At 39.6% G+C, this 19,663-nt stretch overlaps 1 protein-coding gene across 1 annotated transcript; it reads left to right on the top strand.

Moving 5' to 3' along the window:
* The first annotated feature begins 251 nt into the window (after window positions 1-251).
* Window positions 252-18,659, top strand: APLF (aprataxin and PNKP like factor). The gene is made up of 8 exons (XM_068186339.1): window positions 252-399; window positions 1,066-1,192; window positions 3,018-3,196; window positions 5,844-6,232; window positions 11,152-11,277; window positions 12,484-12,530; window positions 13,485-13,523; window positions 17,746-18,659. Exons 1-8 carry the CDS (start codon window positions 301-303, stop codon window positions 17,904-17,906), a joined length of 1,167 nt encoding a protein of 388 aa, XP_068042440.1. The 5' UTR covers window positions 252-300; the 3' UTR covers window positions 17,907-18,659.
* The last annotated feature ends 1,004 nt before the right edge of the window (window positions 18,660-19,663 follow it).

Below are 19,663 nucleotides of genomic sequence, written 5' to 3'. Positions count from 1 at the left end.
AAACCCCAAAACACCACAGTCGTGGTCAGTAGTTATTAGATAAGGAGTCTTTTGTTCAAAACGCTTTAGGTGTGAGGTAAAAGGAAGGTGCATTTATTTCCTCTGTAAGCTGATGTTAAGAGGATGTTGACAGTCAGTTTCAAACTGCATTTGTTAATGGCAAACATTCAGACCAACTTTTGTGTTTGAGTCAAAAGTGCATGTTTATATTTGCAGTGTGTGAGTAGATAAAATTGATTTTGTTTTGTCAGAAAAAAATCAGGAGCCTGATGCAGAAGCACCAACTGTTCATCTGTTGAGATGTCCTGTATTCCGTTGTTAATGGAACCGGCATGTTCCAGCTCTGAGGTACAGGGAGCCACAAAAACGAGGAATAATGATGCTACCTCCAGATTTTTGGTGGGTGTTTAACTTTTTAATGAAGTTTAATATTTGTAAACATGTGTTGAAAGTTAAGGAGGTGTAATGTTCCCTATACAAATGAAATGTCAGCTTTTGCTGTAGTTGCTGTAGTCCTGGGCTGCCTCAGGAAATTAAAAATGATAGTGTTGTTCTCAGTAAATAATGAATGTGGCTGTGGTGTATTTGCATTGTTTTTACAGAGATTTAGAGTCTGGTTACTTTCTGGAGAAATAAATTGTAGGAATGCAAGAAAGGCTTTTATGTTTGCTTGGTTTTGGGTTTTTTTTTTTTTCTTGGACAAATAGGCTTTTGTTAAACTTGCTCTTTCTGTTATATATGTGTAGGGAAACTCTAGAGCAAGGTGGTGGTAAAGCTCTTCTATGACTCTTTTGGTTTGTAGCCTTTTAGATATTTATTCCAAAGATCCAAGAAGTTCTGTTTTATTTTGTTTTGTTTTTACTGCATGAAGGTTCCTATAAATGTTTTTCTGAGTGGGTGGGAACTGCAAAAAAAAGTAAAATATTTGAGCAATGGTGCACATACAAAAAGTAGGTTGTTACTCAGACTGCTTTTGAAGGGCTTAACTGAGTACAAACTGTGGTCTAGTTTCCCCCCACTCTTCTGTAACTGGATAAAGGCACTAAACAGTAAATGTTCTTTCAGGTTCCTCTCTCTGATGATAATGAAAACGAACAGTCAAAATCTATTCAAAGAAAGAGAGTGCTTCCGTCTTGGATGCTGGAAAAAGATCTTCTGGTGCAGAGGGTTTCCAAGCCTGTTATGACAGGAGGTAGCTTTGCAGTGTGATAATGATTGCATTCCAATATGCATTTCTGTGCTTTGATATAATTTTTAAAACTATAATAATGGTGGTAGGAAGTATTAATTTGTTACTTCTCTTTCCATGCTCTCTGTGGGGCAGCTGACAAAGACTGACTTGTGTTGTCTCCTTTGTCATCAGTCTTGTGGGTGTGATAGAGCTCTTTTTCATCAGTTAATTTTCTTTCTTGTTTTTTTTTTTTTTGTTTTTAATGCCAAAATAATAAACTCTGTTTGTACAGCTGAGCGTTGGATGTTCAGGAGCCCTTTCCTATAAACTTGCCTATTTTGTATGTAAATTCTAAGTAGTTTCTGTCTTTTTAATTCCTAGCCTTCTCCACATTTAAGTCACTCATGTTTTGCCCTTCTCAATTTAGTGTCTTAATTTCACAGGTTTTAAAGGCAGAAGGGTTTGGGTGGTGTTGCGTGTTGGTTTTTTAATCATTACTAAATCAAACTTGGTTATTTAGTCCAAAGTTAATTCCTAGGAGGAGCAGTTAATTACAGTCTGATGGATTCTTACCAACATAAGGCCGAAATAGTGTGGCATTCCCTCCTGTTCTTGTGGGAAAAGAAATTGCTGGATGCGTCACATGCTGCCGATGCTGCCTAGCAGCAGTGACAGCAGCAGAAGGCTGTGTTCAGTCACTGTCAGTGGGACACACAAGGTGCCTATGCATTGGCACAAGCTCAAGAAGACTTTTTAACATGTCTGCCTTTGGTCCTGGGAGCTTCTAAAACTGCCATTAGACTTTCTACGTGGCATTTATTGCCCTTGTGACTTTTACTGGTGGAACAGGAGGGCCAAAGAAGTGAGGGGGGGAAAGTATTTCTGTCATTCCCTGTGCTGAACACAACACACCCCACCCTGTTTGCCCTTCTTTGGGGAGGTGTGAAGTGGTTTGGGTGCAGACTTGAGTCTCCTTGGCTGATCAGCCCAAGTGTAAGAACTGTGGCTGGTGAGCGTGTGTCTGCTCCCCTGTGTGCAGCAGCTCTACTCTAGTGACTCTTTCCAGAGTTTTAAAACTGCTTTTTCAATTTCTGTTTCTGCTTTTATGCATTTGGCTCTTAATATCCAAGCAGGCCCACAGGAGTATGTTATGCAGTGTCTAGCCAGCTGCTTCTTCCCTCCTTGTAAATACAGGTGTAAATACAGGTTTGTAAATACAGGTGTAAATACAGGTTTGTAAATACAGGTGTCTGTGTGCACTGATAAAGGCAACTGTGTCTTTAAACACCTCAGTCATGTGCCCTCCACCACGCTGCCTATTCTTTTCATCTAAACCTAGTTTAGAAAAAATTATGAGATGACAAAATCTGTGTTACAGTATTTTTTTCTTTCATCCCCCCTCTAAATCTAGACTCTTCCCTCCTGCCATCTTTATATAAAAATTGCATGGTGTTGTGTCCTGAACTGATGTGATAATTTTCTTATGATTGTGCTTTTGTTTTGTATTTTTGGGGCAGTGGGGTTTGTTTGTGTATTTGTTTGTTTCTCTGCCTGTACTATAAGGTTTGTTATATGTGTGAATATAATGTTTATTTCAAAGACTGAATGCTTTGGTTGTGTCGGTGTTGAGATTAGGATCTGTGTGGGTGAGATGTATCTGAAGGCCTGACCTTGAGGGAACTGGGGATATATGCAAACATTGGAACTGTTTAAAAAGTCTTTTTCACAACTGCTGCTGTTTCTCATGCCATGTGCCCAGTGTTCTGCTTTAATGATTTCTAGTGTTAGGATTTCACTAAAAAGTTGCATTCCAAAAGCACGCTTTTTCTTTTTTTTTTTTTTTAAGATAGTAGAAAGAAAAAAGGCCAAGGAAGGGGAGAAGGTCGTACAGAGTCATTAAAATCAGAAGTACATGTACAGCAGAAAAAAAGATTGGCTTCTGAAGAAACTATAGAGGATTTTGAAGGTGGAGAGCAAGATCAAGGGAAAAGGAGCTGCCTTTCCATCCCTGTTCCTTCATCTCAGGTAACTTTTTGGCTCAGGGCAGAACCATGATATTGCCAAAAATGAGAATGCAGTTGGCAATGTCACGTTGAAAGTTGGGTCTACAACATAACTTTTTGTTCTGTGTGTTCTGATCATGATTTGTTGCTTTGAAATACCAGTCCATTGGATAGCTCTGTAGCAAGGATCATGGAAGCCTCAGAGATTTGGTTTCCTGCATTTCCTTCGAAGGATCTGGGACTTGGGCCCCAGATGTCTCACAGAAGTACCAGACTGAGAGCTTTGCAGCAAGAGGCAGGAGCACGTGGGCCAGAGCACTGCTCCTAGGAGTGGCTGCTGCTTGTGGCTTCTTTTTCTGAGAACCTTTGGGGATAGGTGATGCTGTAACACTGATGCAGTGCAACACCGGGCTTTGCCCAAGCTATTGCCATTCTAGCAGGTGAGGGTTTATGGTCACATGAGGATGGTGTGTGGCTCAGCAACTGCAGTGTTTCAAAGGAAGGTGGCATGGAGTGTGCTTATGCCACCATCTCAAAATCTGAGTCAAAAAAAGGAAAGGGGAAAAAAAAGTAACCTGAAATCCAAAATGATTTGTAGCAATGAGTGAACAGACCTTTTGATCCAACTGGTCTAGTCTCTCTATGATCTCACATTACGGCTGCATTTATAGGCAGTTAAATCCTTACTAACAGCATCCTGCAGGTGGTGAAGAGAGAAGGATCATTGCTAAAGTCAAATAAAGCATATTCTGGTGAGAGCAAATGGAGGGTTTCACTGACTTGTTTCCTTTAAGTGAACCACCTGGGGAGGTGTTTTTAATGTCTGGCATTAAAATTGCCTGGGTGTGTTCTAGGATCTGATAAAATACCTCAAATGCTTCTGACACTGAAAATTATTGGGGTTTTGGCTTTAAGATTAATTGAAACAAACTGTGCATGGAGAACAAGTAGTAGTAGTAGTTGTGGTGTAGCAGTGGTCCACTAGGTCCATTAAGAACAGCTGCTGAGCTGTTTTCTCTTTGCCAGGTTATAAAATGAGTGACTACGTAATGAGTTATTCAATTTTGCGATTTGTAAGTAGGAAGCCTTACTTATTTTCACCTAATAATTTCATAAATCATTTTAATCTCAAGTACAGTTTAAGAAATTGCTTTCAGGACTTTGCAGAGAAACTGATGTATTAGGGCAAGCAAGAGTAGTAACCACAGAGAGCTCTGAAAGACTGTCATTTGGATATCAGAGCCTAAATCATGGTCCTGCTGTCGTGTTCAAGGCGATTATGTTCTGTAGGGAAGAAAGCAAAAATACTTGAATTGTTGTGGTTGGCAGCAGCCACCAGAGGCTGTCCCAGTGCTGAGCACTGGTGGCTTTTGGTTTCCCTGGATCACAGCCTGGTGTGTAACCAGGGAATCAGTGTGAGCCTTCTGTCTCCTTGTGTACAATACAGGCAATGGGTGGAAATACGTGGTAGAGAACTCACAAGTGGCAGTGGCAAATAACAGTAATTTATGCTTTCTTTTGCAAAGGAAGGCTTATTTCTTAAATTGCAGTTGATTGCTGAGCTGTATTTTGGGAGTTGTCTTTGTCTCCTAGTTGAGTCACTAAATATGCTTCTGTCAGGATCATCTGATGTTAATGCTGACTTTGCCCTTTCTTAATCAAGTTGCTGCTCAAATGTAATTGGTTTTGGATAACATTTTATGCACAGACTTGCTTGGAAAGGAACAAAATCAAACAGGAAATCACTGGCTGATTTTCAAGCTCTTCAAAACACACTTGTGTAAACTAAGTATAAATTTACTGGAGGGGAAACATAGATAATAATCTTTAGAAAGCACAGACCTTTGAATGGTTCTATGATATATCAAAGTAGTTCAGCCTTGAATGTAATATGCTTCCAGGTAATGTCTCAATTGTCAGGACAGTGTTTTTTCCTCAGTTTTTCCCCAAAATTTAAAATGCAGTTTGTGTCAAAACTGAAATATTTGCTTAAAGGTGTCTGTGACTGTTGTGATTTAGAGTTGTGAGCTGAAGCATTTAAGATGTATCAGTGTGGGATTAGCCTCAAGGTATGTGTCCTGAGTTCCCATATATCTTCTACATAGATAAATACATATATACTCCATGTATCTTGGTGCTTAAATTATTAAGAAACTCATTAAATTAGTAAGTGATTCCTTAATCATTTAAATTGATTCATGGGTAGGGGTCTACACTCTTCTACAGTCTGCTACATCTTCACCTGTATATTCCCCATTAATTTTTCAGGAGCAGTACTTTAAATTGTAAGTTAATTTAAACTAGTTCTTGGACTGTTCACAAACTAAGGTGATGAGAGAACAGGGCATGTGAGGGGACTGAAGCTGAGGAAGGAAGCTGTTAGATAAATTTTTCTTCAAGTTTTTCTTTGAAGATAAGTTTTTCTCTTGTGTTTTCTGAACTTGAGGTTTTCATTCAGAAGCTGTGTTTAGCAGTGAACTTGAGCTTGGGAAGTGGAGTAGAAGGTTTTTAAAGTCTAGTCCAGATGATCTTTCAAGGTCCTTTCTAATTGGGGCTGTTCTGTGAGTGATTTTGAAAGCAGGGATGATGAGGCACAGTTTTACATCAAAGCTTTTAATTCTGAGGAGGGTAAATGTTCAGGTTCTTCAAAATGTAACCTTGTTCCACAGAATACATCTGGATTTCCTCTTGAGACTACCATGAGAGATATGGAAGGAAGTGGCAAGACTGGAACAAAAAACCCTGGAAGTTCTCTGGAAAAAAATGATAGGCAGCTGCATAGCAAATGGTCTAAAAGAGTAGGTCAGATCTCCAGTAAAGACAATAGAATTGAGGAAACAGAAAACAAAGAGCACATTACTGGTTCTACAAGCCAACAAGCTCACTGGGGCAGGACTTCCCAATATTTTGGTGCCCAGGAAGGGATTCTCGAGCCTGATGGAAATCTGGACTACAACACTGAGATTTCTGATTCAGCCAGAAGTGCAGATGCTTCAGAAAGCTCCAAAAAGATGCAGCATAAGAGGACACCTTGCAAGTATGGAAGTGGCTGTTACAGGTAAAGCAAAATTAAAACTAGCTTGGTCTAGCTTGTTATTCAGAAATAATGTATTAGCTATGGAAGAGAAAATTGTAAAGTTGTTATAAGCTTTGATTTGGAAAAAGATCTCTTGTTGAATAGGGGTCTGATGAGAAACAAATAGCAGAACACTAACTTTAGAAGGATAAAAGGAGGAGCTGGGATGTCTTGCTAACTCCTAATACAACCCAAACAAGGGATGAAGTACTCGAGCAAACTAAAAGATGAAGTGTTGCAGGAAATAAAAGATAAAGGTCTGTTATAAAAGGAAAAGAAATAAAAGACCTGTATGTAAGGTAAGAGGTACTAGCAGGGAGAAGAGATGTAAAAGGTTCAAATGCCCAACACAAACCCTGTAGGTTTTTTTTTTTTAGCAGATGAGACTTATATGAAAGATTATTGTGCTTATTGAAGTTACTGCCTGCTTTGTGATCTGAATGTTTAAAATACTTACTATTTGTCATCCATAAATAATCAAGAATTTCTCTTATTATAACTTGGTGTTTCTGCAATTTTTTTGAAGCTTTCAGTCACCCCTAAAACCATACTTGAACCATGAGGTTAACCCTTATCTGGATAGTCTTGGGAAATACTGCAAATGAGGAATAACATTTCCTCTTCTTTTTCACCCACTCATATCCTTTCAAGATGGATGTGGTAGAAGATTTGTCAGACACATGTTTCAGAGAAGTTCCAAAGTACCAGTGCTGGGTGCCTGGCCTCCTGCTAGTTCTTTCTGCCCAGAAAAGATCTGTGGTGTCCTGTGGTGTTATATTGAAGGGAAGGTTGAAATCTAAAGATGCTCTTGAGTCTAGAAAATACCCAGTGGCCTGTGAACTACATTTAGGAGAAGGTTTTTAGCTCTAGATAATCCCACGTGATTCATAAATAAAAAAGACAAGGCTATTCCAGGGAACAGCAGATCCTGTGCCTTTTTTTATCTTCCCCAAGAGGCTTCAGCAATAATAAAAGCAGTGAGTTTGATTAGGAACCAAACAAGCACAAGTGACTGGCTTCCTGTATGTTTGGTGGGCCTGATGCTGAGATAACTGTGAATATCAAAATTGTAAAGCTGTTGTGTTCGTGAGCACATCACGTGTCGGTTTTCATGTAACTTTGACATATCTCATTTTTCCCCCTTAATGATTATGACAAAAGCATGTCTTACTGGACAGTTCTGTTGATCCAGTAGTGCAAATGCAGCCTCTGGTTTGCTCCAGCTACTTTGAATTTTGCTGAGGCAGGTTTTGCCCTGTGTGGGTATTAAGGAGATTTAATGCTCTGCTATGAAGAAATATTCCTTATCTTTAGAAAGGCAAATCTTAGGTACTGGTAATAGGGAGTAGGAGTCTGTATGTGCACATTTCTTCCTGGGTCTCTTGATTGTGAAACATTTGACAGCAATACTTTTGGAAAGTATTGCTTTATAAAAAGAAAAGAATGTTCTGAAATAACAAATAGCAGTCTTACTTTGTCAGAGAAATTTGTAAATAGGGAGAATCAAAAATGTCAGTTTTGATCTTCAGGAGCTATTATGAAACTCAACTTGTTTGCTTGCAGCAAAAGAAATATGCTTTTTAGTCTGTCTTTGTGTTTGCTTTTAGTTCAAGGCCCCCTAAGTACTTGTTTCTGCATGGTGGCAAAATTGTGTTAGAGCAAAGATTAAATGTTAGTTCCAGTTATTTGACTATATTTCTATTAGCCTGTCACAAACATTTAGCAAGTAAATTTGTAACCTGTAGTTCAGTTTCTTCATTTATGAATTTGAAGACACTGCTTTTGAAAGAGTTAAACTTGATGCACACCTCTTGCCCCAAGGACCCTTCTTGTCACCTTCGTTCAGTGTCACTTTCTGAGGTGGCCAAATTCAAAGGAGCTGCTGTTACCATTAGGAGACAAAGTGCTCTGTGTATGTTGTAGCTGCCTTTATTTGTTGTCAAGGAACTTGCCCTCTGAATGCTGTCACAGGTTTTTGTCTGCTGCTTGCTTTTCTGAAGTCAGCAGAATAAGGAATTAAAATAAATCTACCACCACTACCCTTTTCAAGGGCCACCATAGAAGGGGTATAGTAGACCTGAACTCTCATCTCTGACACTGGAACTCACAATCTTTCTTCCACAATTCAGTCCTTTTGCCATAGCCTGGAGTGCAGTTCTCTGCTGACTGAGGGTGTGTAAATCTCTCCCAGAACTGTCAGAGCAGGGGATGCTCAACCAATGTTTGGATTTGTTTGTGGGTTCTTCTAAATACTTTGCTGTTTGTTTATGAAAATAATTCACTCTAAACTTGTAAATCAGGCAGCTAAAGACCTGCATCTGTCTTTTTTTTTTTTGTTGTTGTTTTTTTTTTTTTTTTTGAGTCCTGTCTCCTATATTTTAATTAAGAATTTAAATATAGAACTTACATTCATGCTATGTGCAGTCATGGCATAACTTCAGGCTTGAATTCTATGGCTTTATAAGCAGTGCTGGTAATTCATTACATTTTCACTCGGAGGTTCTTTCAGTAGCTGAAGAAAAAGCCCATGAGATGGCAAGGGATTGTGAGGAGTCAGGGATTCTGAACTGGTCAGTTAAATTTCCTTTATGAAAAGTTTTTAAAGTTACTTTTGATAGCTACACAGATGAATAACTGTCTTAAATATTTCACTGAGCAATACTCAAGTTCTGCTTGAGGATGAGTGAATTGATTCTGAAGAAGTTTTAAAGTTTTCTTTGCATAGTTCAGATAGTTTCCTGCATCATGAAGTTTTGAAAACACAAATTTAGAGCTTCTATGAAAGCAAAGCTGCAGTAACTGCAGTTTATATGAAGGCAGCAGTCATAAAACTTTCTTATTAAAATAGGCTTTTAATTGGTTACTTTTCATGCAAGTAAAGCCTGATGATTTTGTTTTGATCAAATGAATTAACGCATTCCTGTGCACTGAGTCTTTGTTGTGAAACAATTAACTTTGGACTGCAACTTCCAGTGTGATAGATGTGCTCCTGTAACTCAAATATCTTATGTCTACAAATAAATATTAAAAAACCCCGAACAAAACCTTTAAGGAAGAAGCCTTAGGGTTTTTCTGAAAAAAGGGAAGATGTTTGCTTATTAGCTATGCACTTTTCTGCTTCCTTCTATTTTGTGGGGTATTGTTGCACTACACACACAATAAGTATAAATTAGCCAGGTAAAGCTAAGATAAAATAGGATGTTTCTACTGAGCATCTGAGGTAGGACATGTTCAAGAGATAGGACATGTTTGAGGTGCTCCACAGGTAATGTATAATTTGAGGAGCATCATCTACTGGCCAAAAGGCTCCTGAAGCCTAGTGACAAGGACTTGTACATCACAACTCTTTCGTTGCTCTTCCTCCTTTCTCCCCTACTTCTTTTTCTTTTTTACCCCCTCTCTTTCAATAATGGCTGTTTGGTGTTGTCCAGGTATGTCTTGAAGCAACGTTTTAAAAGGAAATGGATGTCTCCTACAATACAATAAATCTGCTAATTGCCAGCTCTTAGTCCTTCTTTCCTTGGCAGCTAGGATGCTGTATGTATGTTGATGTAGGAATAAGGATTAAAATTACTTCAAAGAACATCAGTTGCTGCTGTATCCCTTTCAGAAGATAAATTGTATTTCATGTGACTGAGATTTCTTGCTATTACTGCAAGTATGTTAGTTCTGTGTGTTAAGAAAACAAAGTGGCAAATGGCCTCTAAACGTTTTGGTTTCATCCCATTTATTTTTAATACGGAAAGAAGTAGGCAGCCAGTCTGAATTTTTCACAAGAAGTGATGTTTCATGAGAATTTGTTATGGAATAAAAGACTGCAACCTTGCAACCTAGTGAAACATTATTCAATTATCCTACAGTTTGTAGAAGCAGCAAAAGACCAGGACAAGAAGCCTATCACCTATGTAAGTAGATCCAAGGGATGCTGGATCTTATGATAAGTGGCTTATAGAAGAGTTTATGTGTAGCTTGCTTGTGGAGTTTCCTGAGTGAAAGATACCTGGCAAATGGAGATTTAAAGAATTAATACTAAATATCTGGTATTTCTCAGATGCTAAAAGGAGTCCTGAATGGCCAGCAGAGTTCACCATGTTTAAGTCATGCTTTTGTAATAGCTGTAACAAATGATTTTTTGTTATAGTGGTAGTTGAAATGCTAAAATGGATATTGACTCTCCTCCACAAAGTTCAGAAGAGGTACTCGTGAGTTAAAGGAGTTTGTCTGATCAGTGAGGAAGTTTCTGTGTTTGGAGGTGGCTGCACACGTCCTTGGCATGTTCCATACCTGCTTCTAAATGCAGCTGTAGCAAGTCTAAGCTAAAGCAGTAACTACTCTGTAGCTGGAAGTTGTTATTCCTCCTGGAGGCAGGCAGCTCATTTCTGTAATTTGCACAAACACGCTAGAGGTTATGTACTCTGGGAATGATTGAGATAATCAGTAAAGTATTTTGCAGATGCCTTTTGGAAAATAATTTATTTTAAAATCTCACATTTCTTGCTTCTCAGTATTACACTTGGAAAAAAAAGTCTACAAGAAATTATAGGGATAAAGTAGATTTGCTTTTGCTACTAGTATGTTAATTTTGATGTAATTTTTTTAGCCTGTTTGGATCTGTCACATGAATTTCTCTGAAGTGGGAACTTGATTTTCTGTATTCTGAAACTTAAAGCTGATAGGAAATAGGAAAATTCCTGGTTTAACCTCAGTTGCAGCAGGTGCTAAGACAGAATTTCTTCTGTTATCCTGAAAGTAGGTCATACATTCTGCATCAAGTTAAGCATGAAAAGCTCCTCTTCGTGTAACCACAGAAAAATGAGCTGTCAGTGATTCAGTAACGTTTTATATGTCCTTTCTTGGTTGAAATGGAACAGTCAGTTTCAGTGTGTATTTGTCTTTTGCAGGAAGAATCCCATTCACTTCCAGCAGTTCAGTCATCCTAATGATGATGACTATCACAACACGGAGGTGATGGCTCAGGGTGACGATGACAGCCGGCCTGAGTGTCCCTATGGAACAGCTTGTTACAGGTGAGAAACACGTGCAAAGTGGCTCTTCTTGTTGACAGGTTAAGAATGTTCTCACTTGCAGTTGCAGAAGGACAGTAGAATAATGACTAATTCTTGATGTTTACTTTGGCTGTAGCCTTCTGAAATTTACTGCTACCCTTAAAGCACCCAAGTCTGTGCATATTTTTATTTACAGTAAAAATCACTGTTTTGGTAATTATGTCAGCTGTCAGAGATGAAAACTTGAGTGTTCAAAGAGCCTATTCAGTAACCTGGAGATCAACACTGTATCTCTTTTGAACATTCAGTAAATTGTTCTTTTATATAATCAATTTATTGTTACATGTTGTTCTTGATCTGTAACTTTTAGTTTAAATTTTGGTAATGTGTTTGTTGTGATTTTGTAAAAAAACTGTTCTAATCAGTACTTGATTTGTTGCAAAGCATAATGGAGGTAACACCAACAAAATCCAGTTTGTGGCTGCTGTTTCTTTTAAGCACTTTTGATTTTCTTCAAAATATTGTTGCATTCCATTTGTTTTTCAGTATCTAGGTTTTACATATTTAGCAGGCTGCATAATTATCACAATGGACAAGAAGGTATATTTTGAGGCAATAGCATTTCTATGGGAGCATATTGAAACTGGTGGCTGCTGTTAAAGGTTGTTTCTGCTCAGAAACATTTTCTCCTGAAAAGTGTGGTTGTCCTAAAAAGCATGGTCTCCATGAAATGTAACAAAATGAGGACAGCTCTTAGAAAAAAGCCGTGGTGATACTCAGCTAATGCAGAAAATGTGGTTCTCTTATAAACATCTATGAGATGTATTTTCCATCTCAGGCTGAGTGATACAGACTTACATCATTATGAAATTGCCGAAGTGCTTCTCAGAAGTACAACAGATGCTTTATCTAAACTCCAAACTGGCTCTCCTTCCACGTAAGACAACCTCTGTGTTGTATTAGTTGGTAATTTCTTAATCTGTGTTTCATTCTTTGGGGATAGAGGAAAGGAGGCACCCATGAAAAATGGATCATTCTTTTGATGAAGCAACAGATATAATTTGAAGGGGTTTTGTGTTAATTTTGTTGTCCTTATCTGTTGGCTATTACTTGACTGACCTAAGTGCTGTGCCGTGAAAATTATCCATAAAATACTAGGGAATTCTGCACTTTTAAAATGTGGAACAAGGTGATGGAATCAAGCTTTTACTGTTTTCTTCTTTGCAGGAAGAACCCCCAGCACAAGCTGGAATACAAGCACAGTGCACCTCCAGGTGGGCCAGTTTGTTCAATATTACAGTATCACAGAAAATTCTGAATTGGAAGGGACCCCCAAGGACCATCCAAATAAAATGCTTAATCTCCCTTTAGGGAATAAAGTTCCATTTATAGCTCCCTCTGTATTAGGCTTTTTTTTTTCTGGGATTTTTTTTAATCAGAAATCCTCAGGCAAGATAAAATTTTAGGGTATTCTGGTGCTCTAAACAAAATACTGCAACCATATCTGTCATCTTTTTGTGTTGGGCTTTTTTTACCAGTGATTTTCTTACTGTGAGAGCTAATTTTTGCATATATGTTCTCTTGAGGCCTGGAGGAAATATAAGTAAAACTGAATTTGAGTTCCTAATCTAACACTTTGTAGTCTTTTTATATTCCAGTAACCTGATTTGGTGAAAAACCACCAAATGTGCTGTTTACATTCTTTCTGCTCTTACAGAATTGAAAGAGATACTTGTTGGTTTTATTTTTTTGGGGTGCTTTCTCTTGATAATTGGATTGGAGTTTTTCCACATGAAATCCCAATGCAATAAACTGTAGTTTAGAGCAGAACACTTATGAAAATGTCATGACAAAGCATTTTACTTTGAAGATTCAGGGCTGTGACATTATTAAGAAAGAATAGCATTTATGGAAACAGTAGTGTAAAATATTTAAATGCCCTAAAATATTCCAATTTCCTGCTTAAAAACCCCCAGTCAGAATTGATGACATTTGTCTTCAGATGACAGGGGTAATAATTTTAAGAACACTTTATCTGGGTAATCTCTTGGCAATGATTCAAGACAAAGACGATATTTTTGGGGCATCAGAGTAGCTTTTATACTTGTAAGTACAGCACAACCATTTCAGCATTTGTTTAATAGGTCAGTTTCCTGTTGTAGCAGCCCTAAGAATAACCCTTATGGCAGGGTTCCCTCTGTCCTGACTGACTATTTCCCTTTCTTTAGTAACTGGAAGAGGATCACGGCAACGAGCTTCAAGCAATGGTGAGTGTATTCCATAGCTGTAAGTGGGCACATCAGCCTGGGACACAGTTGGTCTGCTGTGGCTCTTTTTGCATTTAATAGTGCTGGAGATGCTTGATAATACTTAGCTGAGCAGAAAGTAGTCATTATTTTAGTAAAATCCTTCTTGTTTTCTTACAAGCAGTAGTGCTTCAGTTGCATTTTTGCCAGTCTTCCTGGATAATCTCTATGATAATACTTGTATTTTCCTAGAAGGAGACAAGAAAACAGACATATTTTAAGGAGAGACACATATGGCTAAATGGTGTCTTCCATCTTCACTCCTTACACAGCAGCCATGATAGGATGAAAGGAGTCCAGTATTTCATGCACAGCTAGTTAAGGTTGCCTTGTAATGAGTGATTGCTCCTGCAACATGGAGATACTCCCTCTGACCTTTAAATAACTTCCAGGTGATCATCTGTGCATGTGCTGATGGACTTGCTTACTCTTTTAGTGAGGTATTGATGTTTCAGGGCTTGTTAGGATCAAAGAATAGAAGTTTATGTATTTTGGGGGCACATAGATTCAAGTTTTAAACATGCTGTCTTGGTTTGAAAAGACAGGTGTCTTCTAAGGAAGGCAGGAGCCTTCCTTGAAATGGAAAATGTAAACCCCCTCCCTCTGAAATATTATAATTTTGAAATTAAAAGGCTCTCAGGCAAAGATATGAGGATAGGAATAACAGGTCTTTAGTAGGAAAACTAAAAATACAAATGCAATAGTACAAACAGAAACAAACCAGTGCCAGAGTCAGAGCAGTCCCATCCCATGGTGGCTCAGCCCTCCTGCAGTGCCAGCTGTGCTTCTGCTGGAGCAGGGATCATGTACAAGGGTGGAGTTTTCCTCTGAAGCTCCAGGGCTGCTGGAGATGGTCCTGGTCTTCCTCTGGGAATGCAGTGAAGAAGAAAGCTGCTTCTCTGGGAATGCAGTGGGAAAAAGCTGCTCTGGTGTCCCAAACCTCAGATTGTATCCAAGGAGGAATGCTTGGTTCCTCTTCCTGGACGGTGCATCTCCCACTGGGATGGTGGAATTTTCTCAGCATGCAGGGACACTCATTGGCCACGAACAGAAGAGATCTCCTGGAGGGAAGATTGGTTGTGGGAGAGATAAAGAAAACTGCCCAATGAACAGAAGATAACTGCCCCACCTCTAACAGATAGGAATAGAATACACACTTATCATACAACCCAGGATATGTGCTTAGGTCTGCTTCCAGGATTCTTTTGTGTCTCGTCTTCCAAATGTGAAGCTGCCTATACTTTCTAAAATTAAAAGTGAGCTTTAAAGGGCAGTCTCAAAGTCTGATGCTGTGCAGTCTTTGCTTTCAGTGGCCAGAGTAAGGCAGGAGGGTGTAGAACTGTTGCATTTTGAGTGGGAGTGGGAACTGGCTTGCCTTCTTTGAGATCACCAGGGAGTGGCTGGGAATTTCCTAAAGAAGTCTTCAAAATAGATCTGCTTTCTACAGAAAAAAAAAAAGTGCAAATAGTTGTAGTTAGCTTTCTAGGCAAAGTGTTTTGGCCTCTATTTCTGTTCTGGGTGAATGCAGGAGGTTTTAAACTTTCCACTGAGAAATTTCTTTGCCATACCATTTTCTTACCAAGTTTGTGTGCACTTTGGCTATCACCAAATACTTGCTATGCTTATATCTGTGCATCAGCATATTGTGAGGCATGCTTGTTACCTGTGTGCTTTAGTGCATCCTGTGATAAAAGTACTAGCTCCATCGTACCAGATTAGAAGTCTGTGGAAGAAATTTGTGTTGCAGAGTCTTGAGGCATGCACTGAGTGGTGAAGATTTTAGAATGGAGCAGGCTGGGCTGTGTGCATATCTTAAAGTCCAAATCTGTTCTTGAAGGTTTTAAATTGCAGCTGTGCCTCTCATAAGAGCACATTCCTTACCCAAATAGTAGGGTGCACCCTGCACCCTGTGTGTGCAGCTGATGGTCAGGCAGGGGTAACTCTGAAGATGAAGTGCTGCTCTTGTAGCATGTAAAACTTGCACACAGATGTGAAATTCAGTCTGTCAAATTCAGCTTTTCTTACTAAGAACGAAGTGGGGAAAAACTGATATTCTGCACACAGAATAGGAAAGAAGGGAATTAATTTATTAAGTTCTTTTTATATTTACTATTAAAAAAAATGAATGTCTTGTTGACTGGCTTACTTAGCTCTGTGAAGGGCAAAACTTATAAAAGGTGGTGCTCAGCAGTTCACACCTGAGGCCATCATACCACATCCTGCAGGGTCAGACAGACAGTAAGAGCTCCATTAACCTTTATTTTGTCATATTTGGCATAACTGCACCATTAGTCACAGCAGGATTAAATTCCCTACAAGCGTATTTAAATTCCACCAGCCAAGAGAAGAGGGGAGCCCTCCACATGACAGTTAACATGTTTAGCTTTTAAGTCTAATTGCTGCCAGAATTGCCTGTAGAGAATGTTCTGAAAAATAATCTGAGGCAAATTACTGGGGAATAATTGTAGGGAAGGAATTGAAAAAGTCAGAGTTATGCTGTTGTAAAATTGTCACTACTGAATGACTTTTCTAGGTTGTTTCTACTGAGATGAATAACACCCTGTAGCCATGGAATATACAGGATTCTCCTACATACTTTTGTGTAGGTTTTCTAGCAAGCTGATCAGCTCACTTCAAAATAGAATGTTTTGGAAGGAGCAGTCAGCAAGCTTTTTTCCCCCACATCAAGGAGATACTTCCATAGAAAGTTTCAAGGTCATCTTTATAGATAGACTACTAGAGAAAAGGCAGAATTGAGCTTAATCATCAGATTTGGGTGCTGTAGGGCTGAATTAAACTACAGCAGAAAGAAGTGGAGAGGAAAGGCATAAGAGGAAGTGCATCACTCACTGCTAAAATCAAAACATTGATATATGGGGAGGGAGAACATAATATGCACTTCTTACATTTGTAAGAAGAGTATGAAAGTTATCAGTATTTTGCCAGCATTCCTGCTTCTGTTGTAAAATACCGCTCAGTGCTGTGAAAGTGGCAAAGGGCTTTCTTTGATAAGCAGCTCTTGGGCTTATTATTCTCATAACTTTAGTCTGAGAAGGGGGATTTTGCTCTTACTTTATTCAGCATCTTCATTTTGACCCTTCCTCTCCGAGACATAATTAATTCTGCATAATTAAGCACTATAGCCTGTGATTCTGCTAAGAAATTCTGCTGGTTATGTGTCTTGGTTTGAGACAAATTGGAGGAAACATCCTGAAATGAATGTGCCCTCCCAGTTATGGCATGATTAATACCCTCTGAAGTCTGTTCAACAATAAACCAGCAAGCATAAAAAGGAAGGTAATTCTGGAACAGGAGCATTCCTACTCAAAGAAAAGAGTGACTGAAGGAGGCTGTAGTGTGGCTACATGAGGTACTGATGGTGATGTTTGTGCCTGGAGCTCTGAACTGAGGTTTAAAGACTTTGCTGAGAATTGCTTATGGTTAATTTAAAGAGTTAGGATTTGGGCTGTGGTCTGTAGCTAAAGAAAAAAAATATCTTCATAGTTTCATATGAAAGCTGGTGACAACTGCTCAGCAGATAAGTTAGCTAGACCGATATCGCTGCATGGTTATTTCTAGATGAGGTAAGAATGCAAAACTGGGAAGGTGGGAGGCAGAGGAATGAACATGATTTTACTCAGATATGTGACTTAAGGATAGAATAAGACATGATTGGAATATTAACAGGCCATGGCTAGTTAGGAACTTTGGACATTTAAGAAAAGAGATGTCACAGATGTTGACAGCAAGGCTGAAACACATCTGTCAAAATGCATTTCTGAAGGAAATGACTTTCAGAAGGGGAACACAGACTATCCAGCATGAAGGCAAGTGGAGAACATAGGAGGTGAGTGAACTAGAAGATTTCCATCTCATATGAACCTATTAGCTTCCAAAGACTAAGAATATAAAGGATGGATGGATGGATGGATGGATGGATGGATGGATGGATGGATGGATGGGTGGGTGGATGGATGGATGGGTGGGTGGATGGAGGGAGGCAGAAAATTAAGGGTCAGAGTACACATCTAGCAATAGCTAGAGGCTTAACTGGAGGATAGATGTACTGTTTAGGCGATTCTTTCTTTTGAGGAGAGACGCTTTACTGTGTGGGCTCTGGGAGGGATCTTGAGCTCTACATTTATTAGTCATGAATACATGACATGACATGTTGTCCCTACAGGAAAAAGGGCTGTGAAGAAGGACAGTGCCAATGATGGTGAAGCCAATGAATATGACCTCAACGACAGCTTTATAGACGAGGAGGAGGAGGAGGAGGAGGAGTGCGAACCTACTGATGAAGACTCGGACTGGGAACCAAGTTCAGAAGAAAAGGATAACTAAGATGTTGACACACTTGTACAAGAAACATGTAGATTTGTTAGGATCAAAAAACAGCTGCTGAGAACAGCCTTATAAATGTCCAGTGTGGTTGTGTTAAAACATGGTTGCACAAAGGAGAGGAATTGTTTGAGAATTTTTTTCTCAATGATGTAGGCACTACAGGAAGATAATAATGGGGGTCAGGGGATTCTGCAATGCCTTTCTTATCCATATGTATTATTTTGGGGCTGGTGTGGTGTTTGTTTTATTAAGTCATGGACCCAGAGGATAGAGCTCTGATTTTTTTTTCTTTTTTTCTCTTTTATTTTTCTTTTTTGCAACACCATTGATATCTCGTATTTTGAAATACAATTTTAAAGGTTGTTAAAACTTCCATCTTCCTGTGCTTGAAAGAAATATTGGTAGGAAAGCCTAAGCCATTTTTATCGTTGAGTTAGTGCAGTTTTAAACTTCATTATTCTGCTTCCATCTTTCCCAGGTGTTGTTTTGTTGGTTCTCTTGAGGTACAGGAGTTAAATACAGGTTGTCTAAATCACTTGAGAACAGGATCTCAGTGTATTGAACCACTTGATTGGCTCAACAACAAATGTTATTTGCTTTAATTACAACAGTACTTCTTCTGTGTACATCACTGGAACTGTGTCCAATTCTCAGCAAAGTCTTGATGACTGTATTTTTGCACAATTGAACTTGTAACATACAGTGTGAAAAGCACGTAACTTTGTCTCTGATTTCTAAAGACGCTGTTGGAAGTTCTTGCCTTCAGTGTGTTCATCACTCCCCTGAGCTTCCTGGAAAGCAAGTTAAAAGGTTTTACTATATTTTGGGACAGATGACTGGAGCCCTGTGAATTTGGCACCTTTTTTGGTCAAAGTCCTGAAGTTCAGCAGGGGAAGCATTCCAGTATGGCTTCAATTAGATATCCAAATAGACACCAGGTGGTTTTATGGACTTTTCAGGAGAACTTTGTGGATGTGCCCTCTACAACTCCAGTGCTCTGGTTTTTGACTGAGCTTGTGTGCTTGTCTTGTTATGAAGAGGCTCCTCTTACAGGAAAAACTGCCAAGGGGGAATCAAACCAAGCATTCGCTGGGCCTTGCCAATGCTGTGTTGAGCTGTGTGCAGGCTCAGCTCTCAGCAGCCCTGAGATCTCCTGCTCCCGTCACACTGGGGCCATCTTGGGCAGGGAAGTTGCCCTGTGAAGAAAGCTGCTGGCCTCAGGGGAAGCTGCCCTCATGGCCAGGAGGCAGGAGAGCACAGACCTTGCTTGAGCTGGGCTGTGTCACAGAGGAACAGTCTCAGTCCTGCCCAGGAGGCACCTCCACCAGCAGGTGCATGCAGCTGCCACAGGCTGGGGCAGCGCTCTCTGGAGGAAGAGGAGGAGGGGACCCAGCCTCATGCCGAGGTGTTGGCAGAGGGAGAAGCCACTTTCCTCTGGGGCACAGGAGAGGTGTGCTCCAGGCTGTGGGATGCAAGATGGGGCTGTGCAGCCTCAGGTCCCAGGAGTTCAGAGGCTGGGCACTGGGGGTGAACCTTATGGACCTCAGCTGCTGCCTGCTTCTACCTCAGAAAACCTCATTACACACACCCCCTTGGCACTTGGAAACTTCATTCTTGGAGGGTTATCTTGGTCCTTTAAGATTCTGCTGAAAGGGGAAGCATTCTCTTTGACAGATTTATTGGATAAAAATAAAGCGCCAATGTGGCAATATTATATCTGAGAACTGTTTCTTGGTAAAGAAAGGATATGGGCCCAG

Source organism: Anomalospiza imberbis, chromosome 3 (genome assembly GCF_031753505.1).
Source record: "Anomalospiza imberbis isolate Cuckoo-Finch-1a 21T00152 chromosome 3, ASM3175350v1, whole genome shotgun sequence".
Taxonomy (NCBI): Eukaryota; Metazoa; Chordata; class Aves; order Passeriformes; family Viduidae; genus Anomalospiza; species Anomalospiza imberbis.
This window is presented reverse-complemented; position numbering and strand designations above follow the sequence as displayed.